Source organism: Rhinatrema bivittatum, chromosome 9 (genome assembly GCF_901001135.1).
Source record: "Rhinatrema bivittatum chromosome 9, aRhiBiv1.1, whole genome shotgun sequence".
Classification (NCBI taxonomy): domain Eukaryota; kingdom Metazoa; phylum Chordata; class Amphibia; order Gymnophiona; family Rhinatrematidae; genus Rhinatrema; species Rhinatrema bivittatum.
In genome coordinates, this window is record NC_042623.1 from 180929419 (window position 1) to 180953872 (window position 24454).

The 24454-nt window shown below is 46.6% G+C and overlaps 1 protein-coding gene across 4 annotated transcripts in view; it reads left to right on the forward strand.

Annotated features, from left to right (window-relative positions):
- ABCC5 (ATP binding cassette subfamily C member 5) overlaps positions 1-24454 on the forward strand; it is a 173990-nt gene that overhangs the window by 98055 nt on the left and 51481 nt on the right. For all 4 annotated transcript variants that reach the window (XM_029615996.1, XM_029615998.1, XM_029615997.1 and 1 more), the window contains 6 exons: positions 7202-7552; positions 8354-8425; positions 8998-9122; positions 14220-14292; positions 20401-20604; positions 21003-21146. In XM_029615996.1, coding sequence (XP_029471856.1) covers positions 7202-7552; positions 8354-8425; positions 8998-9122; positions 14220-14292; positions 20401-20604; positions 21003-21146 — 969 coding nt within the window. The remainder of the gene's footprint in view (positions 1-7201; positions 7553-8353; positions 8426-8997; positions 9123-14219; positions 14293-20400; positions 20605-21002; positions 21147-24454) is intronic.

Below are 24454 nucleotides of genomic sequence, written 5' to 3' on the forward strand. Positions count from 1 at the left end.
GACGGATGTGTTGCTGTACGTGTTCCCTCCATGGCCGATGGTAGGCAAGATTCTTCGGCGCATAGAGTTGCACCCGTCCAACGTCATCATGGTGGCGCCGGAGTGGCCGCGACGTCCGTGGTTTGCAGACCTCATCCAGTTGTCGGTGGATGCTCCCCTTCGGCTTCAGGGGTTCGCGGGGCTCCTGCATCAGGGCCCCGTCTGTTTGGAGGATGCGGATCACTTTTGTCTCGCGGCATGGCTTTTGAGAGGAATCGGTTGAAGAGAAAAGGTTACTCAGACGCGGTGGTTGCCACACTGTTAAGGTCCAGGAAGCAATCTACGTCCCTGGCGTACGTCAGAGTCTGGGTGATATTTGAGGAATGGTGCGTGGAACGTGGCTTGGATCCCACTTCCACCTCTGTTCCCGATATCCTCGCATTCCTCCAGGCCGGTCTCGCCAAAGGCCTGTCGTGTAGTTCCCTGCGGGTTCAGGTAGCGGCGCTTGGTTGCTTGAGGGGTAAGGTCCGGGGATCCTCCCTGGCTCTACACCCGGATATCTCACGTTTCCTCCGGGGAGCAAAACATCTTTGTCCTCCATTGCGTCCTCCTTGCCCGTCTTGGAACCTCAATTGGGTTCTCTCTTCCTTATGCTCGGTGCCATTTGAGCCCTTGAAGCGCTCGACGATTAAGGATCTCACGCTCAAGACCGTATTCCTGGTGGCGATTTCCTCGGCGCGAGGGGTTTCTGAGTTGCAGGTCTGTCCTGTAGGGAGCCGTTCTTGCGCATTTCCGACTCGGGAGTTTCCTTGCGGATGGTTCCTTCCTTCCTGCCCAAGGTCGTGTCAGCTTTTCATTTAAATCAATCGGTGGAGCTTCCTGCTTTCACTGTAGGGGAGTCCTCTGACCCGAAATCGAGGTAATTAAGGAAGCTGGATGTGCGGAGGTCCCTCCTCCGCTATCTAGAGGTCACTAACCCGTTCCGGGTGTCAGATCATCTGTTTGTTCTGTTCTCTGGTCCCAAGAAAGGTGCTGCAGCGTCTCGCGCGACGATCGCCCGTTGGCTAAAGGAGGCAATTGGGTCAGCATACCTAGTGCGGGGGAAACCAGTCCCCGTGGGTCTGAGGGCTCATTCAACACGGTCTCATGCGGCGTCTTGGGCAGAATCTTCTCAGGTGTTGCCTCAGGAGATTTGCAGGGCAGCTACCTGGAAGTCGTTGCATACGTTCATTAGGCATTACCGTTTGGATGTTCAGGCTGCTGAGGATGGGGGTTTTGGAGAGAGGGTACTCCGAGTGGGACTCTCTGCTTCCCACCCTCGGTAAGTTTGGCTCTGGTACATCCCAGGTGTCCTGGACTGATCCTGGTACGTATAGGGAAAGGAAAATTAGTTTCTTACCTGATAATTTTCGTTCCTGTAGTACCAAGGATCAGTCCAGGATCCCGCCCGTAGTGCTGCGCTGAAGTAACGGAGAGTCCGCTCATTGTTTGTTTATCTAACCTGATTACATGTTTTGCTCTCCTGGTTGGGGAGTTCTGTTCCAAGGGGGGTTTTTGTATGGCTCCCCGTTGTTACGTTAGCTAGTTTCCTGGTTAGGTTTTCTACTTTGACATTACGTAAGACTGAGGGGCTGTGACTGGCACGTTGTCCTATGTAGCTGAGCCCGACAGCTCTTGCTCTGTCTCCATCTACTGGTGCGGAGTCACAACCCAGGTGTCCTGGACTGATCCTTGGTACTACAGGAACGAAAATTATCAGGTAAGAAACTAATTTTCCTTTGGAGGTCTCCGCCTTGAGTCTGTGGGTGGCTATCTGTGGTAGCCTCATACAATGGACCTGTCTAGGCTGGGTAAGGAAGGCTCAGGAAGAGGATTCCACATAGGCGGCCCAGTTGGAGGCCGGGGTAACTTACATGGGGGATGCGCTGCATGATCTGGTGTGTATGGTCTCAGCGGTTATGGTGAGTCGACTGTTATGGTTGTGAAACTGGTCAGCAGATATGTGGTCCTAGACCCAGCTCTGTAATCTTCCCTTTAAGGGGAAGCTGCTGTTTGAAGATCTCAATCAGCTGATGAAGCAGCTGGGGGAGTTGAAAGAAAACAGGTTGCTGGAGGACAAGAAGAGTAGCAAGAATAAATGTGTTTTTTTTTCTCCCCGTCCCGTGTTCAGGATAAAGAGGTTTTGTGCTGGCAAGAGTGTTTCAGACATTGGGAAGACAGCAGTCCTTTTGGGGTGCCTACATTCCCTCTAGGGACTCTCCAGTCGGGGGACTAAAAGAGGAAAGTCCTTGGGGGGGGCCCAAGATGGCTGACCACTGAGAAATACGCCACAAAGCTCCTTAAGTGATATTGCCATTTCTCTTTCTTTTCCTGTGCTGCTATGCCTCATACCAAGTGAAAAGCAAAATTACGGGAGAACATTGCTAGTTCCCCTTTACCTGGTTTGGAGCAGCCAAAAATTGAGTTTTTCGGTGTAAAGCCAGTTCAACCTCCCGGAGCGATGGCTGCTGTAGAGGGGGCCTTCAGGCAGAGTCCCCTTCCACTGGCCGACAAAATCTCTTTGAGCCCGGGAGCACTGGAGGCACCATCTCCCCCTTGGATGGAAGCGTCTGCTGCTTGTGGATGCCTGGGTGATTTCCAAGGGACACTGTCTGGAGCCAAACCGTGGCAGGAGACTGCGGGGACTTCGAGCACCGCGAAGGCAGTGGAACAGGCAGTGGGGAAGCCCTCAATAAGAGAGGGCCCTGCCGGCTCCATTTTCGAACCTGCAGGAGTGGAACAGACATCGACCTCGAAGCAAGTTAAGACAGACCCTTGGATGGCTGGAGAGGGAACAAATGTGCAGGTTGGCGTTTCAAAAACCAGGCAATATTACTTAGAATCCCTCTGGAATGTTTTGGTCAGCTTAGATTCTTCTATTTCCTCATTAGCTTCTTTAGTTAAGGAAACAAATAGTGCAGTGAAACAAAACTCTGCTGAGTTAAGGTTACAAGGAAATAAGATTGGGAAAATATATCTGCAAGTGGAAAAAATGGAAAAGGTTCAACATCAGCTGGTTCAATCTGAGATAGTAAACTCAAAGATAGAGAATATTGAGAACAGTTTACGTTCTTTAAATTTGAGGATAATAAACTTTATATTATATAAACTGGTTATAATTAAGGCTTATATGATATCGAAACCACAACTAGAAAGATCTCAAGAAAACAAACCCTGGAGCATCGTTTGATTTAACAGATTTCTTACAATCATCACAGGATCTTGAAACTACATATAGAGGAACTCTTTTGGTTAAACTTGCATTTCATGTGAATAGTTTTGTGTCAATTCCTTCGTAACCGATTTTTCTTTTTTATAAACAAAAGATTTGGATATTTCCTGATGTAACAAGGGTAACTCAAATTAGAAGGAAAACATTTTTATCATTGCGTACTGAGATACAAGCTAAGGGAGGACATTTCCAGCTTCGATACCCATGTAAAGGCATGGTCAGATATAGAAATAGTAATTGTATGTTTTTTTAACCTTCTCAACTACACATGTTAGACTCTCCAGAGGGTTAACCGGTAAATGGATGCTAACTGGTGGTTCTCATTGTTTCTTATTGTACTTCTTGAAATCTGCTCATTATTGTAAACCCCCCTTTTTCTTTAATATTTGAGGTTGGATGAACATTTCTGGAATGCAACCATATAGGTTTTTTCTTCTGTTTCTAATTGTTCAACCTATTGCATAACAAGGTGTTCCTTGTGATAATTATTGAAATGCATAAAAAGAAAATTTTAAAAAAAAGAAGAGGAGGAAAGTCCTTGCAATGAGGCCAGGGAGGTCCACGTTTCCTAAAGGTTGTAGAGGGGGGAAAATTATTTTGCTTTTACGTTGAATGGGTCAAGATCATGTCAGACCAATGGGTCCTGGATGTGGGAAAGGACGGTTACACCTTAAAATTTTGTGCCCAGTCAGAGAAGCTTTCCTGGAGTCTCATTGCTTGTCTCGAAGCAAGCGAGAGGAGATCTGGGACATGGTACTTCCACTGCAAAGGCTGACTACTACTGTACCAGTTCTACCTGTGGAGAAAGGATGGGGTTTGTACTCTATTTCAAGGTTCTCAAGAAGGAAGGCACCTTTCAGCCTATTCTGGATCTTCAGAAGGTCAATCTGTCGTTTGGGGTTCAGCACTTTCATTTGGAGACATTGCGGATGGTGATAGCAGTGGTCTGCGGGGGGAATTTCGGGCATCGTTGGACCTACAGAAGCCTATCTGCATATCCCCATACGAGCAGAACATCAGAAGTTTCTGAGGTTCATGGTGTTAGGGAGAACTCAGAACTGGAAGTGTTACCTTTTGGGCTGGCAACAGCACCGCAGACGTTCTTGAAGGTGATGGTGCTCTCAGAAGGGAGGGGATTCTAGTCCATCCTTACCTGGAATACTGGCTTCTTTGAGCAGAGTCAGAGGAGGAAGTTAATTCGGGTCATGGGAAGGTTGCCTTTGCTGGTTTGGATGTTAAACTTGACAAAGAGCCATCTAGTGCTCGTGTAGCCCTTGGAATACCTGGGTGCGCGATTTGACACCCAGATTGGGCTGGGTGTTTCTGATCTCAGGATTGTGAAGTTGCAGGCACAAGTTACTTGTCTTACACCTTGTGGTGCCCAAGGTCTAGGATTATTTGCAGGTGTTGGGATCCATTGGTGCCATGTATCCTTTGGGATCCATTATTGGAGTATCATCTTCCCTTACCTCTGCAGGAGGAATCCACATCCAGCCTCTCATGGTGGCTGTCTCACCACAATTTGGAAAAAGGGAGTGAACATGGAGATTCTAGATGTGGTGGTGATCACCGATGCCAGCCTCGAAGGTTGGAAGGCGGTCTGTCAGGGGACTGATCTGGGTACGTACAGGGAACACGTTAGAAGTAAGCAACCACTGTATCCTTAAAACTATGATACTACCATCCTGCACCACCACTGGCCAGAAAGTCATTGCTCAGGGAGCTATTGCTAGTAGTTTACACACTGATTAGCCCTTCGAACAGAGTGCTAGCCTTTCAGGTGCTGGAATTCTCGACTCTCTGCTGGGAGTACAGAAAGCAGATTTCTGTGCCAAGACTCTGCTCCAACTCCAGCAGAGAGCACATTTCCTGAAGCTCCCCAAGCAGATAAATACAGTGAAAAAGTAGTTAGCTAACTTTTCCTGTTTCTCAATATTCACTGTTCCCACTTTTTGTTAACAAGCTCAATAGTTTGTTGGCATTGTCTGTCCAATTGATTAATGATCCCCATATTTCTTTTGTTCTATTGATCTCTAGGTGCCTTTTCCAGGAAAGGAAAATGTGTTCTTACCTACTAATTTTCGTTCCTGGAATAAACAGATCAGTCCAGACAAGTGGGTTTTGCATCTCTACCAGCAAATGGAGGCAGAGAATAAAAACACTTTTCAGGCACTGCTTTATAACAGAGAGTGCGCCACCTGCAGTCCCTCAGTATTGACCTGTGCACAAGCCAATGTAGAGGGAAAAAACCCTCCAATTCAATCCCTTTCAGGGAAAACAGAGAAACCAGGGTTAGAGCCCCATGACCTGGAGCCTTCACACCCAAATAACGAACTGAAAACTGACCAGCTCTCTCGGTTCAACATATATACACGCAGAAAGCTCTGAATTCAATTCTACTCGCAGCTGCAACAGTCTTTCCGTACTAAGGTCAACTTTTTTCTTCAATGTTGCCATTGGGGAAGTTGCAGCGTAAGCATAGTCCGGAATTTGCCCAAAACACGCACCACAATTCTCACAAAACTGGGATGGGTTTAGATCGGGTCGGAAACTAGTATTTTTAAGCTGCCATAGAACTGGGTGACATCACTTTTCCCCAGGCCATCCCTGTTTTAACTTTTTAAGTTTTGATTTTGAAATTATATTGAAGCAAATACAAGTATATTTAAGGGGGAAAAAAAGGAGTACTAGTTCAAGTTTGACCTTGTAACTGTGGTGGAAGAAGTCCCTCATTAGTGCCCAGAACTAACCTGTTTTGAATGTTGGAGAAAGTGGAATGTACTTGGTGCTGCAGACGTGCATGTGTCTTAAGATGTTCCATTCACGAGTGTGACTTCCCACTGCTGATCCCATGAAAGCAGCCTAGACCGGTATGAGTGATAGAACCAGGAGGGAATTCTGTCCTGCACCATAACTGGAGCAGTGGTGCATGGCTGGGATGTGTTAGTGGAGGGAAAGAGCTGACGTTACTCTACACCTTGGGTCTTTAGCTAGTAGAGGCAGCATCTTGCAGAGCTCCCATACAGCTGGAAGCTCTTCAGCAGCTCAGTCCAGTCCCTGTACCTTCCACCCTCTCTTGAACTGCTGGAAGGAATGAGTTGGGTTTTCCCTGTAGTTAAGGCTGCTCGACTTGGGATTTTGTTTTATAATTTTAGAACTTTCAGAAGCAAACGCGGGCTTCCAGACTCCTCCTCTCTAGAGCATTAACTCAGGCCTTTTTACACATGGAATTGTTTCCTGCAAATTTTGCTGCTTTCAGTCCCTACAGGACATGATACTTTCATGGGGTTAGTCTCACTTGCCAGCTCAGTTGAGCTTTGCTTTGTGATCTGAGCCTAGAAACCTTTCAGAAAGTGTTGCTGAGCTCTGCTAATACATTTCAGATTGCCTCGTCTACATAGGGAGGACTATTTTCAGAAGAGTTTTAGCCAAGTAACTCGGTAGCATCAAGCTAGACTGCTCTAGGTGGAACTTTCAGCCGGATTAAAAAGAGGTCTTTAGGTTGGAATAAGAAACACATGTACAATTGAATTTTCAAATGTATGCCCTGTGTTTTATCCCATTCTTCCTTACTGGAGCAAAGAACATGAGAACATATGTGATTCATGTAGAAACTACCCAGTTTTCCCTTTGAAATTAGAAATGTGATGGCAAAAAATTGACACTGAGATCTGTGGGTGAATGGTACCTGCACACTTTAAATACGCAGGCTGCTTAAAATTGTCCCCTAGGTGATGGGACACCCTGGAGCATATGCTGATAAGATTTCATAACCCAAGGTATAAAACTCTGCTCATGTCCCACTGTGTCTATTTCTGCCCTGTTGTGGAGTTAGTGGACTCTAATGAGCTACCTTGTGTTTCTCAGCCTCTGTTTCTCACTGTGCTGCCTGAGTGTGCCATAGCCTTGACCAGCTGTCTCTTCTTTGCACCTCTCTCACACCCCTATCAGAGTTTATTTCTAATGGAAGAGGTTCACCTGATAAAGAGAAAACCTGCAAGCCCTCACATCACCATAGAGCTGAAGAATGCCACGTTAGCATGGGACGCCTCCCACGCCAGCGCCCAGAGCTCACCAAAGCTGACTCCCAGGCTGAAAAAGGACAAAGTCACCAAGGGCAAGAAAGAGAAACTGAAGCTGCAGCAGCACGAGGGTGCCCAGGCCGTGCTGGCCGAGCAGAAAGGACATCTCCTGCTGGACAGTGATGACCACCCTAGCCCCGAGGAAGAGATCAAAAGCATCCACCAGGTTAACGTGCGGCTGCAGAGGACACTCTATGGCATCAACCTTGATATTGAGAAGGTAAGAAACAGCCCAGAACATATTTGGATAACTTGATACTGATACACTGCCCTGTTATGATATTTACAAAGAAAGGGAGCTGCTTGCGTTAGGATGGTGAATAGTAGGATGGCAGCTGCTTGCGTTAGGATGGTGAATAGTAGGATGGGAGCTGCTTGCGTTAGGATGGTGAATAGTAGCTCATGCATAAAAGCTTTTTGCGATTTGTAGGACCAGGACTTTAACTTTGTTAAAATCAGACTGGCTCAGAGGTTAGTTCTTCTGCGTGTCAAAGCCTTGCATTTGTTTGGAAAGCTGTGGGCAATGTCTTTGTAAAAATGCTTTCTTTCTGAGAGAAATTTTAAGACTGCTGCAAATGTCTTTCAATAACTCGTGCTTCAGTGGCAATGGCGTTTCTGCTGTTAGCGATCACTCTACCATGTCTAGTTTCATTGAGGGTCCTCTTCAAAAGCATTCAGCCAGCATTAGCCATCTTACTGAATATTTGGCCACATAGCTAACTAGAATTTAGAGAATAGGTTTGGGGGCGTAACTGGGAAGAGCTGAGATAGCTGGCTAAGCTAATCAGCTAACTCCGATATTCAGAGGTAGCTGTGTGACTTCACTTTGGAGGCGTATTCAAGTACAGTTTTAGGACCTGACCAGCCAATTAACGGGATAAATGTTATCCAGACTGTCTGAATATGGAGCTCGTCGGATTACGTGACACATATATTAAATAAAAATATTTGCTCCCAAGAACAGGCTTTTAAGAATGTATACTGGGAATAGTTAATTCATTTGAATGTTTTGTTTGTCCAGGGCAAATTAGTTGGAATCTGTGGCAGTGTGGGAAGTGGGAAAACCTCTCTGATCTCGGCCATTCTGGGGCAGGTAAGGATACTTTATTTTTTATTTTTTTAATCCTTTTATATAATGTGCTTCTAAATAGTGCTTCAAATGACATTACCGTGTGGTGAGTTTGTAAAGTAGGGCAGCATCACTTTAAAGCAGCCAAACCAGTTCTGTTTCTTTTGATGCCATCTCCCAGTGCCCTGCTAGGACACACTGTGCAGCGTCTGCCCGCTGTGTTCAGACTGAAATAGCATGCTGCTCGCCCCTTTACGGCGACATGGTGCCATCTCCCAGTGCCCTGCTAGGACACACTGTGCAGCGTCTGCCCGCTGTGTTCAGACTGAAATAGCATGCTGCTCGCCCCTTTACGGCGACATGGTGCCATCTCCCAGTGCCCTGCTAGGACACACTGTGCAGCGTCTGCCCGCTGTGTTCAGACTGAAATAGCATGCTGCTCGCCCCTTTACGGCGACATGGTGCCATCTCCCAGTGCCCTGCCAAGTCACACTGTGCAGCGTCCGCCCGCTGTGTTCAGACTGAAATAGGAAAGAAATGCTAATTTCAGCCGCTGTTGGAGAATGCATAGGAAACGCGCTTCTCTTCTATTGCAGATGACGTTGTTGGAGGGCAGTATAGCAGTGAATGGGACCTTTGCGTATGTAGCTCAGCAGGCTTGGATTCTCAATGCTACTCTCAGGAACAACATTCTTTTTGGCAAAGAGTTTGAAGAAGAAAGGTAAGTTTGGGAGGAGCGTGCATCCTTGTCACCACTGGTCTGTGTCTGCAGGGCTTGAAAACACAGATCTGGAGTGGCCTGAAACAAGATGCCATCCCCTGCTATCTGCTTCCTTATTCTTCCTTTGTTCTCTTGCATTTTCACATCCTCACCTGAGCTGGTACCTCACAGGGTTTGTGGCTCTTTGTGTAGGGGTCTGAGTTTACTGGCTTACGGTAGCAGTGTGCAGTGATTAATTGCAGCTCTTTGTCCAGTTTGAGGTAGAGCAGTACTATTTTTCAAGGCTTGTGGGTGCACGAGGCAACTCGCCCCTCTCGAGATTAACAGTGGGTATGACCAGCCTTGTAAGACTGTGGAGGCTCATGAAAGCAAGTCAGCAGCTTCTGCTCAGGCACCTCAGTTTTAGTGCTGTTCTTTGGTCAGCCGTTGCTACAAAATGAAATCTTAATTATAAGTGATCGAGGCACAATTCTGGGGGAGGTTTTTATGATGCCTCCTAACAAAATTCTAGAATATATTCTTTCATGGGGAAGGTGTCCTCTTCTGTCAGCTGAAGTGTCAGCTTGGTGGAGTTTCTACAGTTAGTGAATGTAATCCACTGAAAGGCGGAATATAAATCAAATCAAATACATTCCTGTTCGTTCTTGTGAGGGAAAATTCTGAAAGGCCGGAAATGGCTTGAGATGTAAATTTCCACCCAGAGAGCATCCAGACTGTGGAGCTAAGATCTCATCTGTGGTGTGATGACACTATTACTCTTTAATGGGATTGCCATCTGAGAGATTTTATTTTTGTCAGATATAATAAAATTGTAGTTAGTGCAACTGGGTTTAAAAAAGGTTTGGACAAGTTTCTAGAGGAGAAGTCCACAAACTGCTATTAATCAATAAGTAATAGTGGCTTGTGATCTATCTAATGTTTGGGTACTTGCCAGGTTCTTATGGCCTGGATTGGCCACTGTTGGAAACAGGATGCTGGGCTTGATGGACCCTTGGTCTGACCCAGTATGGCATTTTCTTATGTTCTTGTGTTATTTTGTAAAGATGTAGGAGAAAGCAAGAAGGGAAGCCTCAGTCGAGGCAGTTTTCCCTGTGGCATGTCTCAGCCTGGTTTCCAGGACCTAATTCTGCCAGCCTACCTGGCTTCAACAGGTCTGGAAGGTTTTTGCTGCTAGCTAAGAGCACAAAATCAGAAGGAGAGTTCTGTGAATCAGGGTATTAGAGGTGGCCAGAGAAGTGTACAAACGGCTACCTGTAGAGATTGTTTGCTTTGTATCAAGCACACCAGGAACTGGAGGTGCAAGTCATGACATCTTTTTTTGGCCCCGTTAGAGTGATGTCAGATGAGGCAGAGACTGTTTATCTGCGCATATCACATCAATTGAGGTTGAAAGGGCTGATGATAAAGCTTTGGGAGAAGGGAAGAGTCCAGGCCCTGATGGGCACTCTGTCAAATTCTATAAGGCTTCTATTGTTAACCAACACTATGAGTTATTCAATTGTTTGCATACCCCTGGAACTAGGGTGGGAAATTTAACAGAAACCCTATTAATTTTAATCCATAAAACATCAAGTGATCCATTGGCTTGTGCCTTGTATCTCCCCATTTTACTCATTAATACTGATAAGTTATTAGCAGTTTCAGATGGAGGCATTAACTGACTTTAAAACTGACTTTATAATTAGTGCATCAGGACCAAACTGGCTTTAATAAGGGAAAGTATCAACTAACCACATGAGACTGTTTAATATACTTTATTTAGCCTCCCAAAAGAAAAGTGGCAGGGGCAGTTATATCCCTGGATACAGATAAAGCCTTTGACAGAGAGTCATTTCCATATTTGTTTGCAGTGTTGAAGCGTTTTGGGTTTGTTAGCTGGATCCAGGTGCTGTACACTACCCCTACTGCTAGGGTTTTTTCTAATGGTATATCGCCTGCTGCTTTTCTGATTGGCAGGGGGACAAGACAAGGCTGCCTTGCGTCTTAGCGCAGGCTATTAGGCAATCTACATGTATTGGGGGCTTCATGTTATATAATGAAGCCGTAAGTTCCCTGTACGTACCAGGATCAGTCCAGACTGCTGGGTTATGCCTCCCTTCCAGCAGATGGAGTCAGAGAGAAAACTGAAAAGCACCACCCATATATCCCGGGATGCCACCTGCGATCCCTTAGTATTTCTCTGACTCCAGCAGATTGAGAGGCATAACCTGCGCAAGCTTTCAGGATATGTCATTAAATACTCTTAAGTCTGAGCTTTTGTTAGGACCGGATAGGAGAAGTTTGCAGGAATTGGATAGCTTCAGTGGATCTAAGAAGAGATTCAAGTACTTGGGAATCTGGGTCTGTAAGAACTATGCAAGGTTGTATAAAGATAATTCACTGTACGTGCCCCGATCAGTCCAGACTCCTGGGTTTTGCCTCCCCACCATGCCTCGGTGTTTGGCCCCACCCGGGGGCCATTTGCTGCTGGGATAAAGAAGGTGGGAGAATCCCCTCCTCCACCGCGGCTCGCGTTGCTGCCCTGAAAGAGCTTCAAATGGCTTCCGTTCCCGTGTTTTGCAGGAACGGATCAGGAGAAGGGTCCCACGGTCTATCCATCCCCGAAGCTGTGCAAGCGCTCCCCCCCAGCAGATGGAGACAGACGTTTTAACAGACTCTGCCTTAAACCCCAAGGTGCTACCTTCAGTCCGTCAGTATTTCTCTATCTCCAGCAGATGGAGGTGCAAAACCTACAGTCTGTTCTTAGTTAGGCTAAGTTAAACAATCTCCCTGTCTAAAACTTGTCTTTTCTCTCTTACCTATCTCTTTAAAAAAAAAAAAAAAAGCAGCTAGCTGAGGAGGATTCCTTTCAGCCTCCCAGGGGGTTGCCAGGTCCTGAGGGGAATATCCCCCTGGTGCTAGAGGCACCTGTGGCTGGGGTCAAGGGCCCTATTGCCTAGTCAGTGTCTTCCTTCCCTCACTACTGCTGCTCAGCAGCGCATGGTTCAGAAGGAGGTATTTTCAAAGGATACTAATGATGCATTAGAGTTAGGGCATCCCTACAGTGAGGTTCCAATAATAAGAAAAGTAGTCCAAGTGCCTGTAATTTAAAAACTCACCTGAGCTAAAAAAAAAATTCCAATGTATCCCTATCAATAAAAAAGCAGAATGAAAATACAAACAAAAAACAAACTTTGAAATGTTTGTATGCTAATGCCAGAAGTCTAAGAAGTAAGATGGGAGAATTAGAATGTATAGCAGTGAATGATGACACAGACTTAATTGCCATCTCAGAGACATGGTGGAAAGAGGACAACCAATGGGACAGTGCTATACCGGGGTACAAATTATATCGCAATGACAGAGAGGAGCACTCGGGAGGAGGTGTGGTGCTTTGTCTGGGATGGCATAGAGTCCTGTAGTGTAAACCGTATCTTCAATGTGCTATCATCAAACAAAATTTCCAAAAAATGTATTGTATTTTACTTTGAATTTGTAACCGCATCAGCAAGCCAGACAACGGCAGTGAATACACTTGCCGTCCGGACTACTCGTCATTTGCGGCAAGGTGGTAAATCAACTGTCTTTGTATCAGCTAGGTGTAACTGCAAAATGTCTTCTAAGTCCCGTTTAGAAATACTTTGCATCATATGCCCCGAAATGTCAAACAATGACACCCGACAGCGGCCGGTGTTTCGCGATGAAAATCGCTTCCTCAGGAGTAATTTATGTAAACATTATCACGGCAGATGCTATAGAAACAGATGAGGACAAAAACGAATTTTACAAGCTGATAGAATCAAAGTGGATACTTAGCTTTGCATGAGTACAGCATCACAGACCTTTCCGATGGACACGAATGTCTCTGAAGTTTATTCAGCAACTCGGGACAGAAGAACCCTGGACGCCTTAGATCTTAAAAAGCCCGCGCTTTCCTGCACGTGATGATGTCATCACGGTGCTGCCGTCAAACAAGCGGTCTTAATGAAAACTAATTTGTGAATGCAATCGATGTTAATCACATAATGAGCCTGACGGCTCTGCAAATCGCTGGAGTGGGCAGTGGAGTGCCTCAGGGATCTGTATTGGGATCCATACTTTTCAATATATTTATAAATGATCGGGAAAGAAATACGACGAGTGAGAGAATCAAATTTGCAGATGACACAAAATTGTTCAGAGTAGTTAAATCACAAGCAGATTGTGATTAAATTGCAGGAGGACCTTGTGAGACTGGAAAATTGGGCATCCAAATGGCAGATGAAATTTAATGTGGATAAGTGCAAGGTGATGCATATAGGGAAAAATAACCCATGCTATAATTACACAATGTTGGGTTCCATATTAGGTGCTACAACCCAAGAAAGAGATCTAGGCGTCATAGTGGATAACACATTGAAATCATCGGTTCAGTGTGCTGCGGCAGTCAAAAAAGCAAACAGAATGCTGGGAATTATTAGAAAGGGAATGGTGAATAAAACGGAAAATGTCATAATGCCTCTGTATCGCTCCAAGGTGAGACCGCACCTTGAATACTGTGTACAATTCTGGTCGCCGCATCTAAAAAAAGATATAATTGCAATGGAGAAGGTACAGAGAAGGGCAACCAAAATGATAAAAGGGATGGAACAGCTTCCCTATGAGGAAAGGCTGAAGAGGTTAGGACTCTTCAGCTTGGAGAACAGACGGCTGAGGGGGGGGTATGATAGAGATGTGAATCTGTTATTTATTCTTTCGGATAGTAGAAAGACTAGGGGGCACTCCATGAAGTTAGCATGGGGCACATTTAAAACTAATCGGAGAAAGTTCTTTTTCACTCAACGCACAATTAAACTCTGGAATTTGTTGCCAGAGGATGTGGTTAGTGCAGTTAGTATAGCTGGGTTTAAAAAAGGATTGGATAAGTTCTTGGAGGAGAAGTCCATTACCTGCTATTAATCAAGTAAAACGTACAGGGAACATGGGATCTTCTTAGTATTTGGGTAATTACCAGATTCTTATGGCCTGGATTGGCCACTGTTGGAAACAGGATGCTGGGCTTGATGGACCCTTGGTCTGACCCAGTATGGCAGGTTCTTATGTTCTTTTGTTCTTATGTTATGTTTTTATGCTTCCCAGGTATAATACTGTACTGAACGTTTGCTGCTTGAGACCAGACCTGGCAATCCTACCGAATAGTGACCTGACAGAGGTAAAGTCCTTCCTGCCACTCTGCATTCTTTAGAGACATTTAGTAATGAGCATGTGCTGCACCTGTTCAGGATAGGAATACATCATCCAAATTGTGATATCTTTTTATTTATTTTTATTTATTTTATTTGGGTAAGGGTGAAGCCACTGTTTACTGCATCTTAATTTTTCTTTCAAAAGTAGAGGGAATGATGCAGGTTGGATTTTTTTTTTTTTTTAAACAAATTTCCTATTCATACCCCAGATCAGTTCAGACAAGTGGGTTTTGCATCCCTATCAGCAGATTGAGACAGAAAACAAAAACTTTTCAGGCACTGCTACATAACAGAGAATGCCACCTGCAGTCCCTCAGTACTGACCTGTCTCCAGCAGATGGTAGAGGTGCAAACCTGCAGTCTGAGTAAAATAAAATAGAAGTTATAAGAAGAGGTGCTCCCTGAAATGTTAGGTACCTTTGTGAGCCATCCCTCAGGTACAGCCAGGCGAGCGGGGTTTGGTAATCCAGAGGGATTGATAGCCAGGTGTCTGGCTCCCTCTCTCCTTCTGTGGTCTCCTTCCCAGTGCTTTCATCCAGAGTCTGAGAAGTATGCCTCTTTAGGGAGGGTTTTCTACTGAAAGGGAGCTGTGCCTTTAATTTGTTTGGGGGGGAAAAAAAGTCTAGGCTTTCCGTGGGAGATGATAGTACCATAGGGAGTGAGTCAGGCCCTCGTCAGCTCCAGGATGCGGAGCAGTTTGAGGAAGGGTATATTGCGCCGGTGGCAGGGCTCCTGTGATTGCGCAACTCATTGGGCCTGATTAACCGCACGGTGCTGCGATCAGGCCACGTGTGCAGGGAAAATGGCACAGACTTCTCTATGCGGGGGACCCTACCAGGCTTGCGGCTCGCAGCCCAGCCAGCTTAATTCAGCCGCAATGTGTTGGGGACTGTGTCTTGGGGGGGGAGGGATCCTCTGCCGAGGCAGGCAGCAGGAGGAGAGTTTCCAGGTCGGCAGGGCTTGCTCCAAAGGTCCCTGGGGAGATCGGAGATGCGGCTAATGTGACTGAGGCACACAGTAGGAAGCAGATAGCTTCTGGAGGGCCTAGGGAGTCGTCCCCCCCCCCCCCTTACCTCTGATGGTCCAAGCTTCAGCAGAGGACCAGGAATGGGGGGAGAGACTGATGGCAGCGTACAAGCCAAGGATTCCACAGAGATGGATTTCTCAGCAGATTTTGTTCTGCTCCTTTACAAGGCCTATTTGGCAGAAAGGGGGCAGAGAGGAAGCAGTCCTTGGACCAGTAGCCCTGGCACCCCTCTAAGACAGCGAAGATGGCCCCAGCTGGGGCTCTAGAAGCTTGGGGTCTGGAGGCTTGCTCAGAAGTCTGGATCTGGGCCGTGCTGCAGTTCAGGATGGTGACGATTCCAATGACCTGCAGGATGATCTGGGGGATATTGGTCCACAAGGGGATTCTGATGTTGATACGGACAAGGACATTTAGAATCCAGATGACATGCTGGTGGCAGAAGAGGATGACCCGAGGGTGGTTCATTCAGGAAGGAGTTGTGGCCTCTTATTCCGCAGGTCCTAGAGGAATTACGAATTCAAATTGCCAAAGAGGAGTCAGATATTGAAGGGGTGCATCCGGTTCTAGATGGACTGTGGCCCTCCTAGGGCCTTTCTGGTGCCCGAAAAGGTGAAGAAGGTAGTGGGAATCTCCTGGGGTGGTCTTCAAGCTCGTTAGTGTAATGGCTAAGTTTTATATCCACTGACAGAGGAGACCATGGACCTGTTGATTCCTAAAGTGAATGTTTCAGTCTCGGCATTGACCAAGAAGACTATTCCAGTAGCAGGGTCGACCGCACTGAGGGATGCGCAGGACCATAAACTGCAGATTCAGTTAAAATGGATGTTTGAGGTCTTCGGGTCTGTGGTAACCTGATGCAGAGGGCCTGTTTATGCTGGGTACAGAAGGCTAAGTAAAAGGATTCCTCCCAGGCAGCCAATTCCAATGGAGGCCGGGGTAGCTTGCGTGGCGGATGCGCTGCATGATCTGGTGTGTATGGTCTCAGCAGTTATGGTGCATCGACTGTTGTGGTTGTGAAACTGATCAGCGGATATGTGGTCCAAGACTCAGCTCTGTAATCTTCCTTTAAGGGGAAGCTGCTGTTCGGTGAAGATCTCGATCAGCTGAGGGAGTGGAAAGGCTGGAGAACAAGAAGAGGAGCAAGAATAATTTTCTTCCCCGTTTTTGGGGTACAAGGAGATCGCGTTCCGGCAAGAGTGCTTCAGACTTTGGACAAAGGCAGCATTGGGAAGGCAGCAGTCCTTTTGGGGTACCTGCAGAGCCTCTAGGGATTCTTCTGGTCAGTGTACCAGAGGAGGAAAGTCCTTGCAATGCAGCCGGGGGGGGGGTGTCCACTTTTCCATAGAGGCTGTAGGGGAAGATTATCCTGGGGTTTTGTTTTTGTTTACAGGGATTGGACTAATGGGCCTGGAGATGGTAAAGGATGGTTACACCATAGAATTTTCACATCTAGTCGGAGAAGCCTCCTTGAAGTCTTGCTGCTAATCTCAAAGCAAGCGAGGGGCAGTCTGGGACACAGTGCTTCGGCTGCAAAGGCTGGACGCTGTTATTCCAGTTCAGTCTGCGGAGCAGGGACAAGGGAAGTACTAAATTTATTTTGTGGTTCCCAAGAAGGAAGGCATCTTTCAGAAGGTCAGTCTGTCATGGCGAGTTCGGTACTTTCATATGGAGACATTGCGAACTGTGATAGCGGTCTGCAGGGGGGCGTTTCTGGCATCATTGGACCTGTTAGAAGCCTGTCTGCATATCTCTTTACGAGCAGAACAGAAGTTTCTGAAGTTCATGGTTTTAGGAAGAGCTCTGAACTGGAAGTGCTGCCCTTTTGGGCTCGTGACAGCACCGCGAATATTCATGAAGATGGTGGTGGTGGCGGCTCTCAGAAGGGAGGTGATTCCTGTCCATCCTTACCTGGCTCACAGGCTTATTCGAGGAAAGTCAGAGGAGGAAGGCTGTCGGTCGATTCAATGGGTCATGGAAAGGTTACAGTTGCTGGTTTGTGTGATAAACCTGACAGAGCCATCTCGTGCCTGTGTAGTCCTTGGAATACCTGGGTGTTCCTGACCTCAGACAGGATTGTGAAGTTGCAGGCACAAGTAACTCATTTATTACACCTTGTGGTGCCCAGGTCTGTTGTTATTTGCAAGTGTTGGGCTCCATGGCATCCACGCTAGATTTGGTGCTCTGGGCATTTGCTTACATGCGTCCACTGCAGAGGGCACTTTTATCCTGTTGGGGGATACATTGTCAGAGGAGTATCATCTTCCCTTACCTCTGCAGGAGGCATCCAGATCCAGTCTTAGTTTGGAAAAGGGGAGTGGTCCTGGAGATTCCAGACTGGGTGGTGGTGACTACAGATACCAGCCTGAAAGGTTGGGGGACGGATGACGCAAGGTCAGTGGGCACTAGCAGATGTGACCTGGTTTAGCAATTGCCTGAAAACGAGGGCTGAGCGCAGAGCAATGTTTTCGTTCCTTCCTCATGTTCATAGGAAGATGGTGAGGATCTTTTCTGACGATGGTGGCTTCCATCAATCATCAGGGAGGGGCAAAGAGTTTTGTGGTAGCCCTGGAGGTTCAGGAGCTGTTTGCCTGTGTAGAGCTGCATCTGGAAGGAATAGCAGCATCACATGCAGGCAGACTTCCTCAGCAGGCAGCAGCTAGACCTGGTGGAATGGGAGTTATCCTCAGAGGCCTTTGACCTCCTTTGTGCCAAGTGGGACAACCCATTGCTTGATCTGATGGTGTCGCATGACAAGGCAACTTGGTTTTTCAGTTGCAGGTGAGAATTCTGGTCCGAAGGGATGGATGCTCAGGTTCTGCCCTAGCTGAAAAGGATCCTGCTCTACGTGTTTCCTCTTGGTCTCTCGTAGGCTGCATCGCAGAGGGTCACCCAGGGAGGGTGAGTCTGGTGTCTCCGGAGTGGCCGTGCCGTCTGTGGTTCACAGATCTGGTATATCTCGCGGTAGATGGCCCTCTCAGGTTGGCTCATCTACAAGGATTGCTTCGACAAGGACCCATCTTTTCAGATCGGGTGGATAACTTTGTCTCGCAGCTTGGTTTTTGAGACGATGCTTGCGGCTGAAAAGATATTCTGAGCTGGTTATTGCCACCTTGCGGTAGGCTAGAAGGCCTGCTACTTCCCTAGCATATTCCAGGGTTTGGAAAGGGTTTTTTTTTTTTTTTGAGTCCTGGTGTTTGGAAGATGATCTGGATACGTTGTAGGTGGACCTCCCTCACATCTTGGCTTTTTTGCAACATGGGTTGTCAAAGGGCTTGGTCTCTAATTCGCTCTGGGTTCAGGTGGCAGCCTTGGGATACCTTAGAGGCAAGTTGGGGGGAGGTCTTTGGCATGTCATTCAGATGGCATTTGCTTTCTGAAGGGGGTCCAGAATGGCATCTTAACTTGGTCCCACAGGTGCTTTGTGGTCTTTCTTTTGAGCCTTTATGGGGGACTTCAATGAAGGATCTCACCTTGAAGATTCTTTTCTATTTTTGGGGTGTCATTGTGTTCGGCCACATCTATGTTGGAGCTTCAGGCCATGTCATGTACCAATCCTTTTTTGAGTATTGCGGCCAATGGTGTGACACACTGTACAGTTCTCTCCTTTACCTTTGGTTAAAAAAAAGTCTCCTCCTTCCATGTGAACCAGACTGTGGAGCCTCCTGCTTTTCTGAATTGGTCTCAGGAGACTCCTCCAGCGAGAGACCTTAATTTGTTGAATGTTCCTTGGATTCTATTGCAGTATAGTCAGTTTTCAGTGCTTGGATCATCTTTGTCCTCTTCAGTGGAGCGAAGAAAGGATGTTGGGTATCTAAAGCCACCATCTCTTGCTGGTTAATGGAGACAATTGTTTCTGCCTAACTTTGTAAAGGACCTGCGGTCACAGTAGGGTTACGAGCACATTCTACTAAGGTGCAAGCAGCCTCCTGGGCAGAGTCTCAGTTGGTATCGCCTCAGGAGATCTGTAGAGCTGCAACATGGTCTACACATCACACTTTCACCAGACATTACCGGCTGCATGTTTGGGCACAGGAGGATGCCACGTCTTGTGAATCGGTCTTTTGGGATCTCGCCCAATGCAGGTGAGCTTGGGTACATCCCACTTGTCTGAACATATCTGGGGTATGAACAGGAAAGGAATATTGGTTCTTACCTGCTAACTTTCATTCCTGGAGTACCACAGATCAGTCCAGAGGCCTGTCCCCTTAAAGACTGTTGTAGCTGCGATTAGAATTTAATTTGGAGCTTTCTACATGTACATAGGTTGAACTGAGGGAGCTAATCTGTTTTCACTTCCTTGTTCAGGTGTGAAGTCTCCAGTTCAGGGGGCTCCAACCTTGGGTTCTCTGTTCACCCTAGAAGGGAAAGTTTGAGTTGGAGAATATTGTCCCCTCTGTATTGGCTTGGGTACAGGTTAATACTGAGGGACTACACACTCTGTTACATAGCAGTGCCTGAAAAACTTTTATTCTCTGCCTCCATCTGCTGGTAGAGATGCAAAACCCACTTACATGGACTGATCTGTGGTATTCTAGGAACGAAAATTAGCAGGTAAGAACCAATTTTTCTATAATGTTGACTGGATGAGTTGAAGGAGGTTTTTAATCTGGAAGCGAGCAGGATGACCATGGGAGATTTATTTTTGGCCTGGTAGTTACTCCTTTTTTCCTATTTCTTTCTGCTTCTTCAGAGCTAGGACTGAAATCCTGGTGCTTTCAGCCTTCATTTACAATTGCCTGGGGATTTTTCCCCTATTTTAATAGATCCTCCCTCTCCCTGATTAGTCAGGTTATTGCAGCAACAGTTCTGTGCATGCTTGTATCCATTCCTGGGTCTCGCTATTTGGTTTCAACCTTTGATCACCTCTCTGACTTCTCCCTACCCCTCAAGGGCTGCTGCCGCCACAGCATCTCGAGTTAACCCAAGCTGCAGCACTGACACCGGGCCAGGCCTCATTGAGATTTGTAAAATGGAAATGCCTTGTATCCTGCATTGTGAGCAGTTTTGGTAACAGTATTGGGTCATATGTCCTGTTTTTGTCTCTTAGATTGGAGAGCGGGGGGCTAACCTAAGTGGTGGGCAGCGGCAACGGATTAGTCTGGCTCGGGCTCTGTATAGTGACAGAAATATTTACATCTTGGATGATCCCCTCAGTGCCTTGGATGCCCACGTGGGAAATCACATCTTTAATAGTGCAATCAGGAAACACCTCAAGGACAAAACAGTGCTCTTCATTACCCACCAGCTTCAGGTACGTGAGGACAGGGAATGGGGAGCCTTGTGGAGGAAGGAGCAAATTGTGCAGGAGTGAGGAAACTGGAGTAAGGCTTGGAGAGCAGAGAGCAAAAGGGTGAGAGGGACATGCATGATAGTGTGGGATATGGATGCAGCAGTAGGCAAGGTAAAGCATGTAGGTAGTACTGGGTTGAAGCTGTAATATTAGCAATACAGAACGGCTGATTGAAACTGTTTCCCAATTATGATATCTCTTGGTAAAGATCGGAGAGGTACGTTCTTGAAAGAAATGGATATAAGCAGCTGCTTAGATTTTGACATGTCTATAGTGTGATGTCTCACTGCTGTTACCTCAGTACCTTAGCTTATTTCATAGTGAAGGAGTATGATTATCTGTGTGGCTTTTTTTTACAGTACCTAGTTGACTGCGATGATGTGATCTTTATGAAAGAGGGCTGCATCACAGAGAGAGGAAGCCATGAACAATTGATCAACTTAAATGGTGACTATGCTGCCATATTTAACAACCTGCAGCTGGGAGAGACCCCACATATTGAGGTACGGCAATAGGGTAGGTGTCAGGAATCTAGGAAGGTAGCTGTAGGAATGTGTTTCTGTGTGAGCGCTTACCTGCTGATTGCAGGAGAAGCAGCTCGAAAACTGATATGCACAGATCTCTGGGAGGCTCAGTGTCTGCTGTGCCCTACATTTACTTTTCGCCCCAGAATGCACATTTCCCTCAGCTTCCAATGAAGCCAAATAGTGGATAGCTGGACTGTTGGCACAACAGATATTTCCTCAGCTGCTGGTATCTTCTCATGGGGAAGAAGTAGGAAATTGCAGGACATGAGTTGTTTGTATGTGCTCAGGCATGCACATGTAATTTAACAGGACACCTGAGCAGGTACAAGTTAGTAGCATATAGGTGTCTTGAAGAGTTAATATCTGCCATGGCTTCATATACGCAACATAAATATGACTCCAGTATATGTTGCTTGAACAGTATCATACTCTTTGCCTTGGTTTGTCTGTCTCCACTGAAATGGGAAGGAAAAAAAATCTCATTCTAACTCTATATAATGGATTTCCATAGGACACTTTTCATTACAATGTGTGGGAGTCTCAAACTGTGTTCTCCGAGGACAAGCGTAGTCCTCACATAGGTGACGACATCGGATGGAGCCCTGTCATGGAAATCTTACGTCAAAATTTCTAGAGCTGACTTGCCACACTGGGCATCTCCAGCATACTGTATACCGCGCATTCATACAGGGTCCCTCTTTTTTTCCGAGGAGCTGCAGCATTGTGGTTGGTGAGCTGCTCTTGGCCTTTTTGACCTATTGTGGAAAATTTCTTTTTTTTTTTCTTCTTTAGCCTTTTGCGAGTTTTTCGCTGTGTTTGAGACCGGGTCCCGCTCGGTCCATTCCCGTATTGTCCCTAGTCGGGGTTTTCGTTGTTTTATTGGTAAGTTTCCTTTTGCGGTATATTCCATGGCGGGGCTTTTTTGCCCGCTAGCCATCAATACTTAATACCATTGATTTTGATTTTGCGTCCCTTTTATTTCGTCCCGTCATGGCCACATCTGATTTCTGGCAATGCTCTCTGTGCCAGAGGACCACGTCCATTAAGGATCCTCATGAGACGTGTACTCTGCCTGGGGCATCGTAGGACGTCCAGGGTTGCTGCCAAAGGGACATAGTCTTTAGCTTGACAAGATGGAACAACTCTTTGGGTCTGAGAAGACAGCCATCTGTGGCATCGGCATCGAAAGACCTTGGACACCACACCATCAACATCTGCAGGGCCATTGGTGCCGTCGGGCGGATAGGAGTGCCAAAGACCAATCACAGTCTAGCTCCTCCAGACCGATTATGTTGGTTTCATCGGCCTCTGCACTGGTGAAGGACTGTGCCGAGCATCAAGGGAAGCCAAAGAAGCATTGGCATCTTGCGCTCTCTGTCTATGCACAGTGCTGGGCATGGGGATGCACAGGCTCATGCTTTGATGTCCCCCGAAGCGACCTCAGCAAGGCACCTGTGTGGTATATGGATTTGCGACGACTCCTGATAGAGGCCCCCCTTTGTCTTCTGCCACTCATGGATCTGCTTCAGCAGGGATCAGTTCTTCACAAGGATCCATCTCTATTTTGTCTTAGTTTATTCTTTGAGAGGGCTTGCCTGTTAAAGCATGATTTATTCTTCTGCGATGATTGACACTTTACTCTGCAAGTTCTGCACTTCCTTGGCTTATGTGTGGGTTTGGAGAGTTTTTGATGCCTGGTGTGAGGAGCGGGGTGTTCTTCCTTGTTCAGTTAAGATGCCTTTTGTTCTGGATGTTTTGCAGGATGGATTGAATAAAGGCCTTGAAGGTGCAGGTTACAGGTCTTGCCTGTTTCAGAGGCTTGGTGAATAGGGTTTCCTTGTTGCCTCATCCTGATATGGCCTGTTTTTTGAAGGGAGTGAAGCACCTTAGGCCTCTCTTGAAGTTACCAGTTCCATTGTGGAGTCCTAGTTTGGTGCTGGACTTTTTGGCAGGCCCTACATTCCGATCACTGCGTAGCCTTTCCTTACAATTGTTGACTTTGAACACTGTGTTCCTGATCGGATTTCTGAGCTGCAGGCATTGTCTTGCTGGGAGCTGTTCCTTCGGGTGACTCTGGGGGTGTTACAGCTGCATACTGTTCCATCCTTCTTGCCCAAGGTAGTCTTCGATTTTCATTTGAATCAGTCCATCTTCTTGCCATCCCTGGATAAGGTCAAGGATGGAGAAGTTTCACCTTTTGCGCTTCTTGGCTGTTAAATGTCTTGCCGTGCGGTAACTGGAGGTCTGAGTCTTTTCGAAAGATGGATCACCTGTTTGTCCTCCATGGCGGGAGTAAGGGTGCTCCAGCTTTGCGGGCTACCATAGCTCATTTGGATTAAGGAGGTGGTCACGGCTGCGTATGTGGATGCTGGAAAGCCATTGTCTACTCAGGTTAGGGCTCAGGCAGTGTCATGGATGGAGGTTAGTCTTATCTCCTGTCTATATCTGCTGAGCTGCGACTTGGTCCTGCTTTCGCACTTCTTCCAGGTTTTATCATCTGGATGTGCAGTCTTTGCACGCGCAAAGTTTACTGGACCACGGGCAGCCTCCCACCCTATAGGGGAAGTAGCTTTGGTACATCCCACTGGTACCGAGTCCATCTGTCTACATGCTAGGAGATGGAGAAATTACTTACCTGATAATTTCATTTTCCTTAGTGTAGATGGACTCAGCTTCCCGCCCTCGGCTGCCACATGAGTGTCAATAGTCCTCCTGTGGGGCTCTGGGTCCCAAGGGATTACTGGTAAGTGTTCATCCAGTCTCTTAGCTTGGGATTCAAGGAATCTTATGTGAGATCAGTGTTTATGGTTGGTTGAGTACAGTTCTGGTTACCTGTTTTTAATCAGGTTTTTTTGCTAGTCCGTCCACATTGCTTTTGAAGAGAATACTGGTAGGCTGGGGTCACTGCAGGTTTATGTATACTGTGACGTTAACTTGCTCCATCTCCATCTGCTGGCAGGGGAACATAAACCCACTGGTCCTGAGTCCATCTGTCTACACTAAGGAAAATTAAATGATCAGGTAAGTAATTTCTCCAATCCTTCCTTGGCTGTGAACTCTCCTGAACCCAGACTGGAGAGGATAAGAACAGACACGTCTAAGGACTTCCTTTGCAATAGACAGACCCTTGTTTGTTTCAGAGATACTGGAGCAGAAGAAGTGGATAAACAAATACTCACCATAGAGAGAGGTGTTCATAAGCCTGACTCTGGTTTCTTAATTTAAAAAAGGCTTTGGATCTAAGAGGAAAGTAGAAAGGTGCAAGATGGTCAACAGTGCCCACA